This window comes from Cnephaeus nilssonii (genome assembly GCF_951640355.1).
Source record: "Cnephaeus nilssonii genome assembly, chromosome: 10".
Lineage (NCBI taxonomy): Eukaryota > Metazoa > Chordata > Mammalia > Chiroptera > Vespertilionidae > Cnephaeus > Cnephaeus nilssonii.
Window position 1 is genome coordinate 16,515,874 of NC_137081.1, and position 20,263 is coordinate 16,536,136.

At 35.8% G+C, this 20,263-nt stretch overlaps 1 protein-coding gene across 3 annotated transcripts in view; it reads right to left on the reverse strand.

The window, feature by feature from the left end:
* ERBB4 (erb-b2 receptor tyrosine kinase 4) overlaps positions 1-20,263 on the reverse strand; it is a 932,247-nt gene that overhangs the window by 182,213 nt on the left and 729,771 nt on the right. For all 3 annotated transcript variants that reach the window (XM_079783180.1, XM_079783179.1, XM_079783181.1), the window contains exons 17-19: positions 12,789-12,921; positions 8,278-8,400; positions 4,137-4,235 (exon numbers count right to left, since the gene is read on the reverse strand). In XM_079783180.1, coding sequence (XP_079639306.1) covers positions 4,137-4,235; positions 8,278-8,400; positions 12,789-12,921 — 355 coding nt within the window. The remainder of the gene's footprint in view (positions 1-4,136; positions 4,236-8,277; positions 8,401-12,788; positions 12,922-20,263) is intronic.

Here is a 20,263-nt window from a genome sequence, read left to right on the forward strand (position 1 = left end):
TATAAAACACATGCACACATGTACAGATAATACAAATACACACATGCATTTGTTTGTGAAAGAGACAGGTAGCATGGTTGCAGTAGACCTTATCTGAGTTTGAAAGTTATACTTAAACACTCTAGTCTAGTTCTGTACTAGCTGACTTCTACCTGCCTTTCTGTGTCCAATGGCTCTTTCTACTAAGCCTGTTTTACCACCCTTGGCAGGTAGGACATGCAAGAGCCTTCAACCAGTGACTGGCAGCTGGAGTCTTTACATCAGCTTCCTTAACCCTTGAGTAGGATAACCCTGAACTATGTGTCCTATACTTGCTGCCAGAGTCTCTCCAATGAAAAAAAAAAAAAAAAAGTCCAGTCACTCACCATGGCAGCTGGTGTTAGTGACTCCCCTGTCTCTTTTCCATAGTCTGCTACTGATAGTCCTTTACCTCCCAAATAAACTACTTTCACTCAAATCCTTGTCTTAACTTCAGCTTCTACTTCTAGAAGAATCTAGACTAAGACATATGCCAACCATATGACTTTTAATTTAATAACCCTGGGAATATTTGAAATTTCTACTTAATACTTAGGTACAAATTACAAATAATTTTTCTTACACAAACCTTTTTATCATGATTTAATGTGTTGTTCAAGTTTTTATAATGATCAAAACCCATAATAGATGAGCTAAAAATGTAGGTATGAGATGTAGGCATATGTTTGCCTTAAAATTATACCAGGCAATTTAAAATACTACTAAATTTACCATTAATTTTGCCAGTTCAGCTATGTTTTACTAATCCTCATCTGAGGATATATTTTCCCCCAAGATTTTTAGAGAGAGTGGAAGGGACGGGGAAAGACAGAGAGAGAAACTTTGATGTGAGAGAGATACATCCATTGGTTGTCTTCCACGTGCCCCGACTAGGCCAGAGACAGGGATTCCAGCCTGCAACTAAGGTATGTGCCCTTGACTGGAATCGAACCCAGGATCCTTCAGTCTGCAGGCTAACGCTCTATCCACTGAACCAAACTGGCTTGGGCTAAACTGTGTTTTAATCATTGTGTTGCCTTATAATGTTTTTATTTATTTTTATTTTTTATTTATTTTATTTTATTTTATTTTATTGTTTAAAGTACTACACATAGTAGTACATATATGTTTTTAAATGTCATAAAAATAGTAAGAAGTGTTTCTGCTTGTTATTTATTGATATTCTGCCAATAGCAATTGATCAATCTGTTAATCTTATAGCATTTATCCACAAGGAACAGTCAAAATATTTTCCTTAACTTTTAAAAAACTTAAAAAAAAAAAAAAGATCGCCATCCATCAACCATCTAGGAAAATGACTCCTTTCACGACTCCATCACAGCTTCATTTCAAATTCAGCAGAAACCTAAGACTTAAAGCTGCCACCTCACTCATGTTTCCATGGGAATAGACCTCAGATCAGGGAAAAAGAAATAGATGGGGTTAGGAGCTCTCAAATAATCATTCAAAATCATGATGAGGGTTTTAGAGCGTCTTTCTTAGGTGATGATTTTGTAGCCTCTTAACCCCTTTTTGCCGGTCTGTTTCCATGGAAATATGACAAAAATGGCTGTACAAGCTTCCTGCAGAGACCATTAGTGTTCTTGTGAATTTCAGCTTCCGCTGCAGTCTAGGCTGGGCAAGATCTTTTTTCTATCAGTTTTACATATTAACCTACACTGTTTCTACACTTTGGCATTTCCTTTCTAATTTCTACTTTCTTTGAAAATTCTCCTCACAAATTTGTAGCAAGATCAAATTGATTAGTGATATCACTGAGAAAGGCTTCAGTTTTACATTTTAATACATGAACCAGGACATGTAGCCGCAGAGGGTCAGAACTTTTAGAGACCTATAGAAGGAAACATTATTCAGTTACTAGACTCAAAGTCTGATAGATAGGTTTGGTGTTATTATCACAATTAACTAGTTAATGTTAATAATAGGAAGAAAGCAAAGGGGAGGCCAGACATTGTAAGCATGACCACCTGGGCAGCTTCACTAGGAAGCTACAGCTTCACACTCCCCAGGAAACCACCAATCCATTCCCTGCAGATCAATGGGGAAGGGATCTGATTGAAGAAAGGAATGGACATGCCCAGTGAAGTCAGAGTGACAAAGGGGAGGTGCTTGCCTGTCAGTCTAGCCTGGAGAAAAAGATCATTGGCTAGGAGGGTGGGAGCCACAACAAGGTGGAAAACCTTGGAAGGAAAAAAATGCTCAGATAAAGAGTCTTCTTACTCCTTTTTCCCTCTCGCCCTCTTGCTCTGTGACCCGCACTCACCATGTGCTCACCTGTCCTCTCTCCATAGCCATGTGGCCTGAGGCAGCTGCACGGCCCATGGCCATGAGGACCCCGCACACAATGGATTGCAGCTGGAAACACAAGCTAAGCTAGCCAGAGGCGGACTAGACTGGACTGTATTTTAATTTGGAACAGATATTCTGGATAGTGGCCTTAATCCTGGCCCTCCTGAAGACAAGATTGAGCTTTTTCAATAGCAAGATGGGATTTTGGAGGGGAACCTCCTTTATTTTACACTAGAGGCCTAGTGCACGAAATTCGTGCAAGGGGGTGGTGTCCCTCAGCCCAGCCTGCACCTTCTCCAATCTGGGACCCCTCGAGGGATGTCCAACTGCCCGTTTATGCCCCATCCCGGTAGAATTGGGCCTAAACGGGCAGTCGGGCATCCCTCTCACAATCCAAGACTGCTGGCTCCCAACTGCTCGCCTGCCTGCCTTCCTAATTGCCCCTAACCGCTTCTGCCTGCCAGCCTGATCACCCCCTAACCATTCCCCTACCAGCCTGATTGATGCCTAACTGCTCCCCTGCCAGCCTGTTTGCCCCCAACTGCCCTCCCGTGCAGGCTTGATCACCCCAACTGCCCTCCCTTGCAGGCCTGGTCCCTCCCAACTGCCCTCCCCTGCTGGCCATCTTGTGGTGGCCATCTTGTGTCCACATGGGGACAGCCATCTTTGACCACATGGGGGCAGCCATCTTGTGTGTTGGAGTGATGGTCAATTTGCATATTACTCTTTTATTAGATAGGATCATCAATCTTTCTATGAAACCCTATCCTCCCATTGGGGCTTCTAGAAATTATTTTCCTCACGGCACCCCAAGAATTCCACTTCCACTGATAACATTGATAGATATGTAACTGGGGTGATATTTAACTTACTTAGTAATTGATAAGGCACAGCACCAACTGATCAGAGCAGCAGGTTTGTATTAGCTCATTATCAGCCACGTTACTACCAACAATAATTTAAACTAAAAGTAGTTCTACATAAGATAGTTAGCATCGTACCCAGATAAAATTTCTAAGGTCACAAACTGAGCTCCTATAAAATTTAAAAAACAGTTTATAACAGAAACTGGGTAGAAATAACATCATGCTATGTGTATAGCTTCATCTCATCTACCTACAGAAATTTGCTGAACAGCTCAATCCACAATTTTTGCCAGGGGAAATCTTAAAGTTCTGATTGACCTTATAAAGTACTTTTATTATTCAGAACTCTCTTATTTTTATAGTTACAGTTTTTACCTTTAAGATCTTGTCTTCTGAACTTGAATTAAATAAAAGTAAATTTCAATTGGGTAATTATCTGATTTAGCTAGATTCCTAATTTAAATTCAATACAAACTAAGTTACTACATTAATTACTCTCTATTGATGTTTTCAACTAAACAGGTCATAACAACAATAATATCCAGCAGTCTGAATAATTTTTCAAATCATCATCACTACTCCCAAATGCAGTTTGTCATATTAAACACATGGCCCTTGTGGCCAGGGTTTGGCCTGCAGGCCAAGTGTGTCCTTCAGATTGTTTGTGTAAATCAAGTTTTACTGGAAAACAGTCATATCCACTTCTGTGTTTCCTCTCTATGGCTGCATACTTACTAAAAAGACAGAGTTGAGTAGCTGTCGCAGAGACCACATTGCACAAACGCCTATTTATTCTCTGTGGTCTTTTAAGAAAAGTTTGTGACGCCAGCTCAAGCCTTTAATTTTAATAAGATTATAACAATTTTGGAGTCTTTTTTTTTAAATTCTAAAAGCAGTATCTTAAGAAGAGACCAAAATGAGATTGCCTATGTCTGTACTTACATCCATGAATTCCACATTGGCTTTGGGACCAGTTGTTTCATTAAGAATCTTAATAGCCACAGGAATCTTCACTGTTTCTCCTTCAGGTACCCAGATACCCTTTGAGGGGAAAAATTTTCACATTAAATCTTTATTGAGACATATACAATATTCAATCTAGGAACAAATTTTGATTTAACACTCAACCTATTAATTTCTTGAACATAATTTGCAAGTTCTATATTCTTTCATGTAATCAAAAAATATTTATCAAGCACCTGTTATATGTTACAAGTTACTCGCGATTTGTTTGTCTGCTTTTGTTATCTGAAGATGAATTGTGCATGTGTTCTGCTTTCAGGGTGTTTACACTATTATAAAATTCCATTTGTGTGCATAAAAAGGCGGTGAATAGTGAAAAATCATTGAAACAAGATATAATAATATATTTGATTTGAATTATATCCTCAACTTTCCAAGACTTTGAGAAGGCTGTTCCAATTTTTGAACTTCAATGGTCTCATTTGTAATTTAGAAGGTTGGACTAAGTAATATTGGAGGTTCTTTGCAGCTTTAATATTATCTAATTAATTCTGAAACCAGAAAAAGAAAAAAAATGTTCTCATGTTCCTGAAGTTTGATTTACAAATTAATTTTCTAAGGTGATTATTTAAGAATTAGTTTTCAAAGGCAAATACTAGGGAGTATTAAGCACATATTAATTTGTCTATTATTAAATAGTGTTGTGTATCAAGGATTTTTATCTCCAAAGTAATATAAAATATTTAGTTTGGCCATTGCCAGTTCTTTCTTCTTATGGAAATGTAATTATAATATCTGAGTAGGATCTGTATATTGGGAAAGTATAAAGAGTTTAAGTAAAGTACAACATTAAACTAAATAACAGCATTTCTACATAAACAACTAACTCATTTGAATAAGGACCATGATTTTGGTAAGGCTTAGTTGGATGCATGTATAACACAAGAATTTTTTTTTTCATTCTCAAATTATATTGAAAGAATATTCAACTATCAGGTGTCAGAATGCTGGCTGAGGAAAAATTGATCATCCTTTAACAGGTGACAAGGATTATAATAATTAATATTAATTGAGATCTTTTGTGTACCACACAATTTATTTGATTTATCATAATACCCTGAGGTAGGTGCATTTTTAAAAAATTATTTTTATTGTTTAAAGTATTACAGATGTCCCTTGCTTCCCCCATTGACCCGCTCCACCCTGCACCACTCCCCCCTGGCCTACACTATAGTATGTCTCCATGGGTTATGTATCTAAGTTCTTTGGATAGCTTCTTCCCACTCCCTTCTCCCCTTCCCTCTGAGATTAGTCCATGCTCTGGATCTATTTTGTTTGTCAATTTATGTTGTTCATTAGATTCCACATATGAGTGAGATCATGTGATACTTGTCTTTCTCTGACTGGCTTCTTTCGCTTAGCATAATACTTTCCAGGTCCCTACATCTGTCTCAAGAGTAAGATATGCTTCTTTTTACAGCTGCATAGTATTCAATTGTGTATATGTATATTTACACAATATACAAGAATATTTATGAAGTATATTGTCTCAAATGAACACATAAGCAAATATGAGGTTATATTTTTAAAATCTTAATTTTTTTATTTGTTAGCCCTGAAATTGAAAGAATCTTCTTAGGTCAGTTTTAACATTAAATGAAAGAAAAAAAAAAACACAACAGTCTGTGATTCCTGAACAGAACATCTCTACTTAATGTCTTTCTTAAAGTTAGCTGGTTATAGTCATAAAGAAGAGATTAAACTTTTTTCCACCTTGTACTTCTATGCAAAATATGTATTTGTGATACCCAAAGTTGTAATAAGGTAAGGGGAGGTCTAAACAAGAATTATTAAAGAGTCAAAATAATAAAGAAAAAAATGGACATTAACCTTTAGAAGGTGAATATAAAGGTTATATTCTTTTTCGAATGAAAAGGGAAATCTGTATGTCAAGTGCAAAAAAACAAGTTCCCTGTTGTATAACAATTTTCAAAAATTATTAATGCTTAAATGGCGGGGGGGGGGGGGGGGGGCGGGGGAGGAACAAAAGCCCATTACCCATAGGCTACATTTCTCTCACTGATGGTACCTAAGGTAGAGAACAGACTTACCATTTTTCAATAAGGTAACATCAGAGAGATTAACCTATAAAGCTATTGCATCAATATTAAAATATTCTGAAAGCATACTTTTGAAGTAAAAATCTGAATTCAGTCTTAATTAATCTGCAATGCTTTTTAAATAAGTATAGTCATTAATTTCTAGGTCCCACCAGACGAAGATACCCATAATATTGGTTCAAATCTTTTATGTTTAAACAGAGAATATATCCAATAATTAACCAAATAATTGCCTAAGTCAATTTGCATTTGTGTAGTCAAAAATAATTCTTTATAGTTTAAATAGTATGTCCTTGTAAGAATTAACATATTATTTAAGACATAGGGTTAATTATAGACACACTACAGTTATGACTCAAACATACTTATGGAACGTTCAATAACCTTTCAATGCAAGTAATTTTCATAGAGGTACAATATTATGGTCAATAGACAAATATTTGTTCTTAGTGAAAATATTAATAAAGCTTTTTAAAAATCCCTAAATGGGTAATATTTTCCCTGTTGAGATCACAAGATCATATATAGTATTGAGTCATATGGTACTCATGATTTAAAATAATATTCAATTTCCAAATCATATCATTTTTGAAAAAAATATAAGGGTGATAGTCTGCTGGAAACAATTAATGATTGAGTTGACTTTAAAATGGAAGTTCATTTTTTTCTACCATAATAAAAATAGAGAAACAGGATACATTGTGTTTCTTTGAACATACAAAGAAATTATATGAATAAAGCATCAAGTAAGCCTAGAGTCATTTCTATTCAATTACATGTTTAGTTAATAATTTCATTAACCAGTTACCCCAATAATTCAATAAAAATTCAAGGAAATGAAAATAATGATAATAATAGTAATTTTGAATTTAATTGAATAAAACATGTATACTAAAATATTAAGAAACTTAACCTTAGAATAAAATCATTTTATTTTAAAGAAATTCTATTGCTGTTGAAACTTTAAGTATGGAAAATTAAAATCTATATTTTAATTGTTAAAATGTTCTGTTTAAAAATTTTGTCTTAAATACAAAAAAATAAACATTTAAAAATGCAAAATTCTTAAGATCCCATCTACTTTAACAGTTAGATTTACAAAAATGTAGGCTTGCATGTAGCTTTAAGAAATATATAAAACTGGCAAAGTAAATTTGGAAATTGGAAGAATGACTATTACAAGAACAATTTAGCACTGACCAAGGAGAATTTCTTCTTCTTGTTAATTACCAATAAAAATAAATTTAACCACTGTTAATCGTGGACCTAGACTCTGAATTGGTTTTGTGATTAAGCTAAATAAGTAAATATGCAAATGCCACCATTTGAACTCTCCCTTTCCAGAAATGCTTCTCATATTGAAAACGCATGACATCACCCTCTCCTTCTGTCTGACCTGAATTTCACAAATATACTCACTTTTTTAGTTTGCATACAATGGTGAGGACATCAAAACTGGACATTTTCCTATTAAATCATACTAGTTACCAGAAAGACAAAAAGTGTTTTAGGTACCAGTCCTATCCTACTAAGGAGCCAGCACGTTTTGTGATTCTAAAGAGATTAGCTAAATGGGGAGAAGTTTGAATGAAAGAGAAGAAAAGAGGGAGTGATTGCAATACAACCTGGCCTGTCTGGGATTTTGTAGAGCTCTGTGTAGGGGAAAGAAAAGTGGGTTGGGAGCTGGATATTTTGGATGAGGATAACATTTGTCAGAGGGGAGATGATATCAAAAGGGGATCCAACGGGTGTTGAGAAAAAGAACTAAACTTAGGCTTTGTACCAATGTTTCTGTTCTCTCACATTTGTACCCGTTCCCAACTTGATTAATAAAAACTAATGAATTCATTTGTGCATCAACATCTCCATACTATAAAGGTTCTCCTCTCTGGATACTAAAAGGGAATTAAGTTGATTAGAGCCATAACCCTGGCTATTAATTAAAACACGCATGGGAAAAACTTAAAATAACTGATGGTACATACTAATTTTTTACTTACTTTATACACGGTTCCAAAAGCACCTGAACCAAGTACTTTTACTCTTTTGAGTTCAGTTTCTTTCAAAATGCGAAGTTGAGCTTGATTGGGCGCTGTGCCACTTGGAGTTAAGGGTTCTACCAACTAAAAAATAAATAAATAAGACAGGTTACAACTTCCAATCCAACAATCAGTGCTTCTCTTTCTTTCTCTATCCCTCGCTGGTTCCCATTCTCACACATACAAAAACACACAAGCACACTTTTTCTTGAAAAACAATATTTTTGTAATATAGATGTCACCATCCCTTCAGACCCTATCCTTTCTCTTCTCATTCTCTTTGACTTGGTGAGCTCAAGTAACAAATGTGTGTCTACCTGGAGTTATACTGGGCTAGGAGATTCCCATCCCCCCATTTTTAGAAAAACTTAGAGACTAATGAGAGGCTCTTCATTCTACTTTTTCAGCCCCTTTCTTTTTGGCATTTTCAGCTAAGACTTGTTGCCTGCATACTCTAGTGAAGTTTTCTTTCTCATTTAAGATGGTTTGGCACATAAAAACACAAAATGGTGCCTTCTTGGCACTTAATAGCCAGAGTAAACATGTCAGAAGAGGAAAAGAAAAAAGAGTTAGCACAATGCCAATACTCCTGGACAGTGCTTCTAAAACTTCCATGTACATATCAATTACTTGAAGCCCTTGCTAAATGGCAGATTCTGGTTCAGTAGATCTGCAGTTGGGGGTTGAAATTTGCATTTTACAGAACTCCCAAGTGATTCCTCTGTATGATGATGGTCCCTAAACATATTTTAAGTAGCAGGACCCAGATATCTTCTAGATAAAAAATTCTGTGAATGGATTCTAGATCATGAGTGAATGCTAGGAAATGCAAAGGAATAAAACTACACCAAGAAGTGAGATTCATGAGGATTGGTTTCCTGAAGGAAGAACACTAAAACTGTTCTTGAGATGATAAAAGACAGGTTGTCATGAAAGATGACACTGCCACCATGAACAGTTTAGACACAGCATCAAGGAGAAAGAAGATACCACAGGGAGTGGAACAGGTCTGAAGGGTGGGGACCGCCAGAACATGATGTGGACTGGGTGTGGCCGAAGGAGGTAACATTAGGCTAGTACTGTTAGATGTCATAGCTTAGATGCCATTCAGTCAGAGAGGGTGAAATAAGAAGGGGATATGGATGTGAATGTGTGCCAATGTCTTGCTTATGTGAGAAAAAAAAAATGTAGACAATGAAGAGACCCTGGCACCACAACGTCTATATCCTATGTTCAAATTTTAGGTGTTTAATTATGCTTAAGGAAAAGGCAAGTGAAATGGAAGTTGCTTTTTTTTTTAAGTTAAATAAAGGAGCTAAATTTCAAACACAGACAAATAGCTTGTTCTTTATCAGCATAAGGGAGTAATTAAGGGCTACACCTACTCAAATTATCTTGAAAACCAGCACAATATTTCAAGCTGTCTGTTTATAGGGGTAAGTGCACCGTGGCCCTCCAGCGTGGTTATTATTAAGCTTCTGTGAACATCATGGTTCAGTGAACTGACTGCACAGAGTGTTGGATGTAGGAAAGCTTAGCCATGGCAAGAATTTTGGGAAGAAGATGATAAAAATTAGCAATAAACTTACATTGTTTTCTAACAGTCTGACAACTAATACACTTTTATTTCATCTTCAAATTTACATTGTTAAAACACATAACTGCATTTAAGTCACATAAAAGAAATCTTAGAAACTATCACAAAATTCTTTGTTAAATCTGAAAAAGGGTCTCCTGAAGAGATTCCCCTTGATTTGAATTCAACTCTGTTGTGTAGCATTTGGTTGGTACATTTTGATAAACACACAATGAGTAAGTTTTATGAATTATTTTTAAAAACCCTGTACAAAAGTCAAATAAAATCATCTGCAAGATTAGAGGCTAGATTTCCTACTTTAGGCTAGCTTTATTTAAATGTATATTTTTAAAGGAATATTCTACACCATATTATTCCTAATTATTCTTAAGTAATAATTACAATTGTAATATATATTGTATTCATGCTTTGGCATATACAATGCGATAATTTCATATTTTGAAAGCTTCACAATTCTACCTGAGATGTTTAGTCTCTTACAATTTCCTGGGGTATCATTTAAAATTGTCTTAGAACATGTTGTCTCCCCCCCCCCCCCCAGGAATTTGAGTATTATACCTTTAACTAAAGCATAGTTTCATTTTGTGAGCCAAAATGGTAGAAAGAGAATTAAGTTTACAGTCATAGGTTTGTATACCAGGGCTACCATTCACAGGCTTAGAAAGCAAGTTACCCTTCATGCCCCTTCATTCCACATCAGTGAAACAGGTATACCAATAATTACCTTAGGAGATTGCTAAAGAAGGCAATGGTTTACAATATAGAGTGAAAACTTTGGAACATTGCCTGTCATATGTAGGCACTGAAACTGTCATTCTTCCAGGGGTAGGATCAGCTGTCATTAATACATTACAGCATCTATCAAAGCGTCAAGCTTACAGTGCATCTCAGTAAGTATGTGTTGAAAAAATATACATTTCCTACTTTTATTTTGTAACGGAAGAAAGACAAAATCTGAAGCAAAAGTTTTGGAAAAGTATGTCAACTTGAAATACATTCTAATATACCATGCTTTAACAAACTGTTCACTGGTGAGTCAAATTTTCAACTTGAATATTAAGGATTTAAGTCAATCCTCTTAAAAATTCCTCTTCTATTGCCCAGCCAGCATGGCTCAGTGGTTGAGCATCATCCTATGAACCAGGAGGCCATGGTTCAATTCCCAATCAGGGCACATGTCCAGGTTGCAGGCTTGATCCCTAATGTGGGGTGTGTAGGAGCAGCCGATCAATGATTCTCTTTCATCATTGATGTTTCTCTCTCTCTCCCTCTCTAAAGTAATAAAAATATATATTTTTCAAAATCCCTCTTATATTTAGATGGTAAAAATCATAGGTATTTACTTTTACTGAGAGAAAGATAGGAATGAATTCAACAATTATCTAATTTAGTTCTACATAACTTTCTACATAAATAGAATTTATAGATAACTTTCTACATAAATAGAATTTGCTTTTGGAACCAATCAGTATGAGTTTATTTAATAATAAAATGCCAATTTGAAGGCACCATATTAACAAAACAAAACAACTCTTCATAACAATGAGTTTTTCTGCACCTGGTTAAGAGACATAATTTCTCTCCTATATATTCAATCACCTAAATGTCTACTGCTGGCCCACGCCTTCAATTCCTCTCCAAATCTTATTTATTCGCTTTCCAGAATTCTCTCACTGACTGCCCCAAGCTAAACACGAGGGAAATTCTATCTGCCTCCGGCATCCTACCTAAGCTGAAAATACACACAGCACATGCACTGTGCTCAAACTTATTCACATGTGTGAGCGTGAAACCAAGTTGCTCTGTAAACATCCAACTCAACTAGAAATCACTACTATGTTGTCCCATGTATGCAACTAACTACCTTTTTAACATTTACACATGTCTATTGATGGGACAGCCCGTTCTAATTTTAGATAACTCTAATCCTTAGGAAGCATTTTAATATATGTAACTATAAAGTAGCTTCTTCTATCTAATTACGATTTCTTGAGAAAAAAGCTAAAATTTAATTCATTATCAGTGTGCAAAATTTATGAATGAGTGAATATTTCAATTTCTGTTATTGTTAAGAGGAAAAATCAAGACTGGCACACACAATTAGAAAAAAACAACACAAAACCCAAGGAAGGCTGTGTCTCAGAACAGATTAGCTCTGAATAGCTCCGCCTGGCAGGGGAGTGTGTATCAGGAGGAAGCCACAGTATGCCAGTTAGGACGAATCTGGTAATACATATTCCTCTGTAATTGTTTTTTCCCTATAACCAGTACAGTGAAAGCTATCAGCTTTCATGCTAGGGAACTCAGTGTAGCAATAGAAAAGAAATTATAATAATATATGGTAATTTACATATTCACAATGACTGACATGCACAATATTAAATGCATCTCATAAATTGTGCGGTAAGGTCTGTGTGATTACAACACTAAGCTTTCTCCTGTAAGCTCAGCCTTTCACTGCTGGAATAACGACCCCAATTAAAGCATAAACTGCTTGCCTATCTGGCTTTATTTTGAACCAGAAAAATTCTATCCCTAACGTTTTTCTAGATCTGCTACTAAGATATCCTCTATCCAGATAATTTCTAGATATACTAGAGCTTGGTAATGGCACCCCGCCCCCAAAGAAACAGCTGCCTTTTCCTCAATAAGGTCATTTCCTTGACCTCTGCTTTTTATCCTCTTTAAGCCATGAACATGCCTTGACTACTTTTACTATATACTCCGATTTTTTTCATCAATTTTATATAACATACTATAAAATATAAACCCTCTGAGCAAGATTTTCACTTGGATTAAAAACTGAGTATTTTATAAAGCCTCCAAACCTAATGAAAATCCCTAAACACATGAAGAGAAGAAATAAACAGGTCACCTCTGTTTCCAGGAATCTTCTCAAGGCTCTTTTCTTCTTGATGCTCTTTCTTCTCGCATAAACTGCAAACGTTAGAGCCACGATGACCAGGATAAAGAGCCCTCCAATGACTCCGGCTGCAATTAGAGGAGTTCTGCAAACCAGAATGGAGAAGAGAAAAAAAAAAGTATGAAGAGAGAAAAGACAGAGGAAGAGCAAAGAGCAGTTGTACATATCCACATATCACAAATCTAGTCAGTTAGATGTAATAAAAATAAAAATGCTTTAGAGCTATAACAAAACTTTTATGGTAAAATAGGTAGTTGTTTTTTTCAAATAACAATTCATGCACATACAACTAATCTTGGGACATGAGCAGCCACCCCATGCAATTTCATTAAAAAAATATATATAAAACGTGGTAACAATGAAGAACTCAGGCCAAAATGTTAATATAGGAGCATTCCAAATTATTTTAATGTAACTTTTACCTATAAGTGAATGGAAAATACATCTTAATTAGACTGTGGTATTGTGTAATATTATTTTCAACATTTTCTCTAAAATAGGCTTTCTCAACAGTGGCACATTTGGCATTTTGGGCTTGATGTTATATTTGTTGTGGGGAGCTGGCTTGTGCTTGTTAGGATGGTTAGGAGCATCCTTGGCCTCCACCCACTAGATGTCAGTAGCACCTCTGTCTTCCGGTCATGATGCTATCTCTAGACTTTTTCAAATGTCTACACAAATCACCCCTTGTTGAACCCCACTCCTCTGAAATATGAGGGTACCAATTAGAGAGATGTATTGGCAGAAGTGCTATTTCAAACTCTGGCAAAGGCAACTCTGTTGACAGGAGAAAGATAAAAATTGGATCAGACAGAGTTATGATGACAGGAGTACATATTATTATCAAAAGTGTGCCTAAGCATCATTTGGCCATAAAACAGGTTTACAAATTAGGTATTACATAAAAAGGTGTTAATAGAACCAAAAAGGGCATAGAAAGAGACTGAGAAGAGATTTTTACTCTAGAAATTGTTAGCTAAGATACAGTTTTGTTTTGAAATATATTTTCATTGATTTCAGAGAGGGAGAGAGATAGAAATGTCAATGATAAAAGAAAATTATTGCCGAAACCGGTTTGGCTCAGTGGATAGAGCGTCGGCCTGCGAACTCAAGGGTCCCGGGTTCGATTCCGGTCAAGGGCATGTACCTTGGTTGTGGGCACATCCCCAGTGGGGGGTGTGCAAGAGGCAGCTGATCGATGTTTCTCTCTCATCGATGTTTCTAACTCTCTATTCCTCTCTCTTCCTCTCTGTAAAAAATCAATAAAATATATTTTAAAAAAAATAAAAAATAAAAATAAAAGAAAATTATTGATTAGTCTCCTCCAATATGCCCCACACTGGGTATGGAGCCCGCAACCTGGGCATATGCCCTGACTGGGAATTGAACCATGACCTCCTGGTTCACAGGTCAATGCTCAAAACTGAGCCACGCTGGCCAGCAAGATGTAGTTTTAAATTGGATTTTTATTGTTTTTTAAGATAAAATATTAAAAAATAATTTTAAAATATTTATTTAAAAGTAATATTTGTGGTTTTAACTTCTTGTTCTAGAGTACAGTAGTATCTAGTAGTATATATGTATTTCAGAAAACATTTCAAATTTTCAACTCAAGGTATAATTTTTAGTTCAAGTGCCTAACATATCCTTGAAAAGCCACTATTCTAAAAATCATTGTCTAAAACAAGCATGTCAAACTCGTGGCCCACGCGCCACATGCCTCGTTTATTTGGCCCGTGTTAGCCTTTGAGTCTGACAAGCTTGGTCTAAAAGTCTATTTTTATAATACTGACTTTTTTTTTTCTTTTTTTTCTTGAATGTTTACTTGGTTATTTTATTTTTTAAATATATTTTTATTGATTTCAGAGAGGAAGAGAGGAGAGAGGAACATCAATGATGAGAGAGAATCATTGATTGGCTGTCTCCCACATGCCCCCTACTGGGGACTGAGCCTGCAACCTGGACATTCCCCTAGAACTAATGCTGGCTACTGCCAACTAGTCCATATTTCTGAAAGTGTTTTCTCTTATATATGTGAGCAATAAATGTTTATCCATCTAATTGTTAGTCCAATTTAGAGAATTAAAGAGACCTCAAACTAACAAGTCTTTATACAGTGTGTGTGTGAATGAATGGTTCATAAATTAAGGTCAGATGAGATGATTCTCTGTAATCATATATATATATATATATATATATATATATATATATATATATATATATATATATGATATAATTAGGTAACATTGCTATCATTCTATACTTTAGCTTCCTTCTGACAAATTTATAGTGGCCATCAGACAAAAGCATGAGTCTAGCATAAACCAGAGGTTAAATGTATTTTCAGCAATGTATTCCATGTTTCTTAATTTGCTCTTGCTATCAGAAAACATATAGTTGATCAAAAATATGTTGCTTATTTATTTAAAGAAAATTCTTACAATCACTTGCCAACTGATATAGAAAACACAACTCTGAAAATAACATTTTCACTATTGTATTAACTATGTAAGCAGTTTTAAAATAGCAAGTTTATATAAGAGAAATGTAAGATTTGATTGACATCAAAGTCAAGGTACTGATGGGTTTTATAAAACATGTAGTGTCACTAACAATTCACTTCATTTTCAATGGGAAATAATCTAAAGGAAATGAAAATGTCAAAGACTTTCTATCCAGATATAGAAAATATTCACTTCCATAGAGGTAAACCTGAGATTTATTTTGTCCTATACACTACCCTTAAATTCAAATAATTTAAATACATTAAATATAAACTTTCCAGTCTAATAATACTTGTGTATTTTTCATGAATATTTCCTTTTATAAGCATTGTCTACTTTTACAATAATATGTAATGTAGATCATATTACCTCCACACTTAATAAGAAATAGACTCTCACATAGTTAATACACCTAGATAAGTTCAAACATAAATAATGCTAACATTTTACATCTTAGAATCGCAAGTCCATTAATTTTTTTAGCTATGTCATGTTGTCTTTCTTTCTACATGATTCAATAGAATTGTTTTTTAAAGTAACTAAATATGATTCATCAGATTTTTCTTCAATATCTATATTTGATAGTAGAGAATAAAAATGCACATGTGTTTATTTAGGGGTTCTAATAAACTCTTTGATTTTACATTTACTTACATCTTACTACTGTGATTCTCATCAGATTTTTGTTTCATCAGCATTGCTATGTTCATTGTGGTTTAAATTTAATAAATACTTTATGCCTTTATTGGAGTTGGTAAGTGACATTATTCTTTACTTATATTCATTTCATTTGTTTTCTCAGTTAAGAGGAGGGAGGCTTTAAAAACTGCATTTCCTTTAAGGAAGGCAGCGACAAGCAGTGTCTATTACCCTCCTGACAGTGCCTCTGCATTGCTACTCTGATCAGCCTTCCCCAAAGTAGCTCGGATTTGAAACAGGAGACCTTGAAGCACTAGGAAACACTGAAATTCCACAGAAGACATTTTAAGGGTTACTGCCTAGGGCAAGGAGAGCCGCATTAACACGATTTTTTTTCCTCCTGCAAATTGTGCTTATTCTGACCCAGAATTCTACCTGCTCTATAAATATGACACATATTTTCCTTTTGAAGAAATGAATGTGATCTGGGTCAGAATCTGATGAAAGCCACAGTTGACAGTTACAGTATTTGTATGTCTCTATGCTTTGATTACAATTTGAGATTCCTCTGTTATGTCTTAAATTAGAGGCCCAGTGCACGAAATTCATGCACAGGGTGTGTGTCCCTCAGCCCAGCCTGCACCCTCTCCAATCTGGGATCCTACTGGGATCGGGCCTAAACGGGCAGTTGGACATCCATCTCACAATCCAGGACTTCTGGCTCCCAACTGCTTGCCTGCCTGCCTTCCTGATTGCCCCTAACCTCTTCTGCCTGCCAGCCTGATCACCCCCTAACTACTCCCCTGCCAGCCTGATTGATGCCTAACTGCTCCCCTGCCAGCCTGTTTGCCCCTAACTGCCCTCCCCTGCAGGCCTGGTCACCCCTAACTGCCCTCCCCTGCAGGCCTGGTCACCCCTAACTGCCCTCCCCTGCAGGTCTGGTCCCCCCAACTGCTCTCCTCTTCAGGCCTTGGTCCCCCCCAACTGCCCTTCCCTGCAGGCCTAATCGCCCCCAACTTCCCTCCTCTGCCAGCCTGGTCACCCCTAACTACCCTCCCCTGCAGGCTTGATCGCCCTCAACAGCCCTCACTTGCAGGCCTGGTCCCTCTCTACTGCCCTCCCCTGCTGGCCATCTTGTGTCCACATGGAGGCAGCCATCTTTGACCACATGGGGGCAGCCATCTTGTGTGTTGGAGTGATGGTCAATTTGCATATTACTCTTTTATTAGATAGGATATGACCAGGATATACATTAAGTGCTTAAACAAGCGACTTTCAGCATATTCTCCCTCTTCCTAAGCAGATTTGAATGTTTCGTGATTTTTCTTCATGTGTTAAAATAAAAATTTTTTCAATAATATTTCAATATGTAAATGTTACATATTATTTAATACAGAGTTTCAAAGCATTCCAGTGGAAATATCATCAATATGTAATATCATCTAGATTCTTTATTTCTAGGATTAATAACAGAAAAAATGTCTAACAATTTCACAGTAATTCTTTCCTTATTTTTATAGGCAATGTTTACACATATCCATGATTTTTTTTGTTTATTTACAAGTCATAGGAAAGTATACAACTTGTACATATGATTTTTGAAGCAATCATTCTATGATTAAAGACACCATCCTGAGACTATCTATAACTCACCTATGAATTGTACACCTCTGAATTTCTTCCAGATTAATTGAGGCATAATTTACAAATAACTGAATTTGTATAAATAAAACAGTGAATGGGAATTTGACCTAGTGAAATTCAACTATTTTTACCAACAAAATAAACATAATTTTATATGGTAAAAACATAAAATAAAATAAAAGGTCTTTGTATGAGCTCAGATCAATTTTGGTAGAGCAGGTTTATCATTGTACAAATAGTTCAAATATATAAATATGTTTAATGCCACAAACAAAACATTGTCAACTTTTAATTAAAAATATATTATCTACTAAGTACTACTCCATCCTATTATGTACTTATTACATAGACATGGTAATCTGAAGCAATATGCCAAAAGATTAAAAAATTGAGGATAAAGCTCTTAACTTCAGTCATATTACCTACCAAAATGGTTCAACATGTTATGGAGTTTATTAGTTTCACATAAGGCAATAAATATTTTTTCATAAACTCTGTTTTATGAAAAAAGTGGAGGAGGTTAAATCATTACAGGCATCATTCTTTGTTCTCATATGCTAAATTTTCTTTAACCTCAAAATTGTCATTCATTGTAAGGACTGTAATTTCAGATACCTGTGTTATCAACTGAGATTATATCCTATTGTAAAATGCATCTCTCTATATCTATCAAAGCATTAAGCCACACATTTGTGCAATGTTTACTGCGCACAATAAATTACAGAAGTAAGCAGTCTCATTTTCTGAGAATTTACAACCTAATTTTTAAAGTAATAGTTCCACTTCTCTTTAAATGCAATTCTGTATATAAACATCTTTGAATAGTTTAGTATACTTTTTATACATCCCAATCTTCGCCTTAGAATAAAAACATTTTTAAATAAAATGCTTTCACAAAAGTACTAAGGACGTGTCATCCTTTAGAAGTATCATTCTTTTCACTCAGATAAGTTTTCTACTTATTTTGCCTGCTGGTAGCCTCCTTTCCTTCTGAGAGGACCTCCGAGTGGTCCCTGAGGAGTTGATAGCCTTTAAGAATTCTTAAGATTTGGAGGAAGTATGATGGGAGAAGAGTTTCAGAGGCAGGTACAATTGTGGGAGCAAATGCCAGGAGTTTAGATATCCATGCAGGCTCACTGACATTTCTTGCAAGATTAAAGGATGAAGCTACTTTTACTAGGTGTTTTATATATGTGATGCCAAATAATTCTTCCAACATAATTAATTATGTATGATGAATCTGTGGTGGGTTACATACAACTTGCCCAAGGTCACAAGCAAGACTTGAATGGGCAAGACTTGAATCTTGGCAGCTTTAGCTCCAAAGCCTTCTGCTTCCATTAAAATATGATTATAAGCTTATATGAGATATATTATTCTGGTAGCAAGTCACAAAGAGAAGCCAGGGAACCAAGATATTTTTAAGAAGACTAGTTAGCTATTTTAATAGTCCTCATCAGTGGCAATGAGGGACAGACTCGGGAAGTATAGGGGATGAGGCAGAAAAGCATTACAGTAACAGAAAAGATTTGTTTTTTTAAGCATAAACTCAAGGTGAGGACATATAAGAGTCATCAAAGATGGCTGAACCCCTCCCTATGCCTGGGTGAGTGGAAGGCTAATGAGGCCATTCATTCACTCTGTTACAAATAAATGAAACTTCATTTAAACTGGAGGAGGGAAGCCCTGAAGAGGGCGCTCTCAAACACTGCCATCCAAATCCCAAACCGGAAGACTTACACAGCAGAATTTCCCCTTGCCAGGCAAAACACCTACCTGAGCCTCTTTATTTGGATGCCTCAGGTTTGTGGTGGGATGTACAGCCCAGCCAATGAGAAACTGCCACACTCAGCCAATGAGAAACCGTTACCACCCTCACTTTTCCAAATCTCCCAGCTTCCTCCTTTCCTCTGTAAAAGCAAGCCTTTTTCCTCTGTTCTCCAGACTTGCCTATGATTTGCCATACTTTTTTTGTCCCAAATTGCTATTCCTCTACTATGCCCAAATACACCCATTTTGCTGGTAAAATGCCTGGTTTGTTTTTGTTTTTTGTTTTAAGGGCAACAATGGACACGGGAAAATCAGAAGGAAGACAACATTTTGAAGGGAGAGGTTTTTAGTTATTTTGAATATGTAATTTAGAGGCACTGAGGCATATATGGCTGTATCATTATTGTTTTTATCTGCTTTTAAATGTCTGTGTCCACTTGTTTCTCCTGTAATTTTGAAACTTCTGTGTTTATTTTATTAGTAGCACCACATTTTTTAATTAAAGAGAGCTACAGATAACAATGTCATTCCCTTTGAATTTCCCCCCTTCTTTACCCCACTCCCCACCCCCAATGCTAAAAATGCAAAAGAGAGGAAAGCATGGTTCAAGGGTGTGTTTTTTTGTTTTGTTTTTTTCTTACTTATTTCCTTCCCCAGCTTTTCCTTTTGTTTTCTGCATACACTGTTATTGTATGTGGTTTGATTTCTCTCATTAAGGTGCATTCTGCTGTTTCAATCTGTTTTTGTTCTTATCTCTTACTGACCTTTTGAGAGCCATCACTGGCAAGCAGAACACACTGCTAAAAATACATATTTAATACATTCAAAATCCTGTTCATACTGTTGTCCATGGAGCTGCTCTTCACCTCA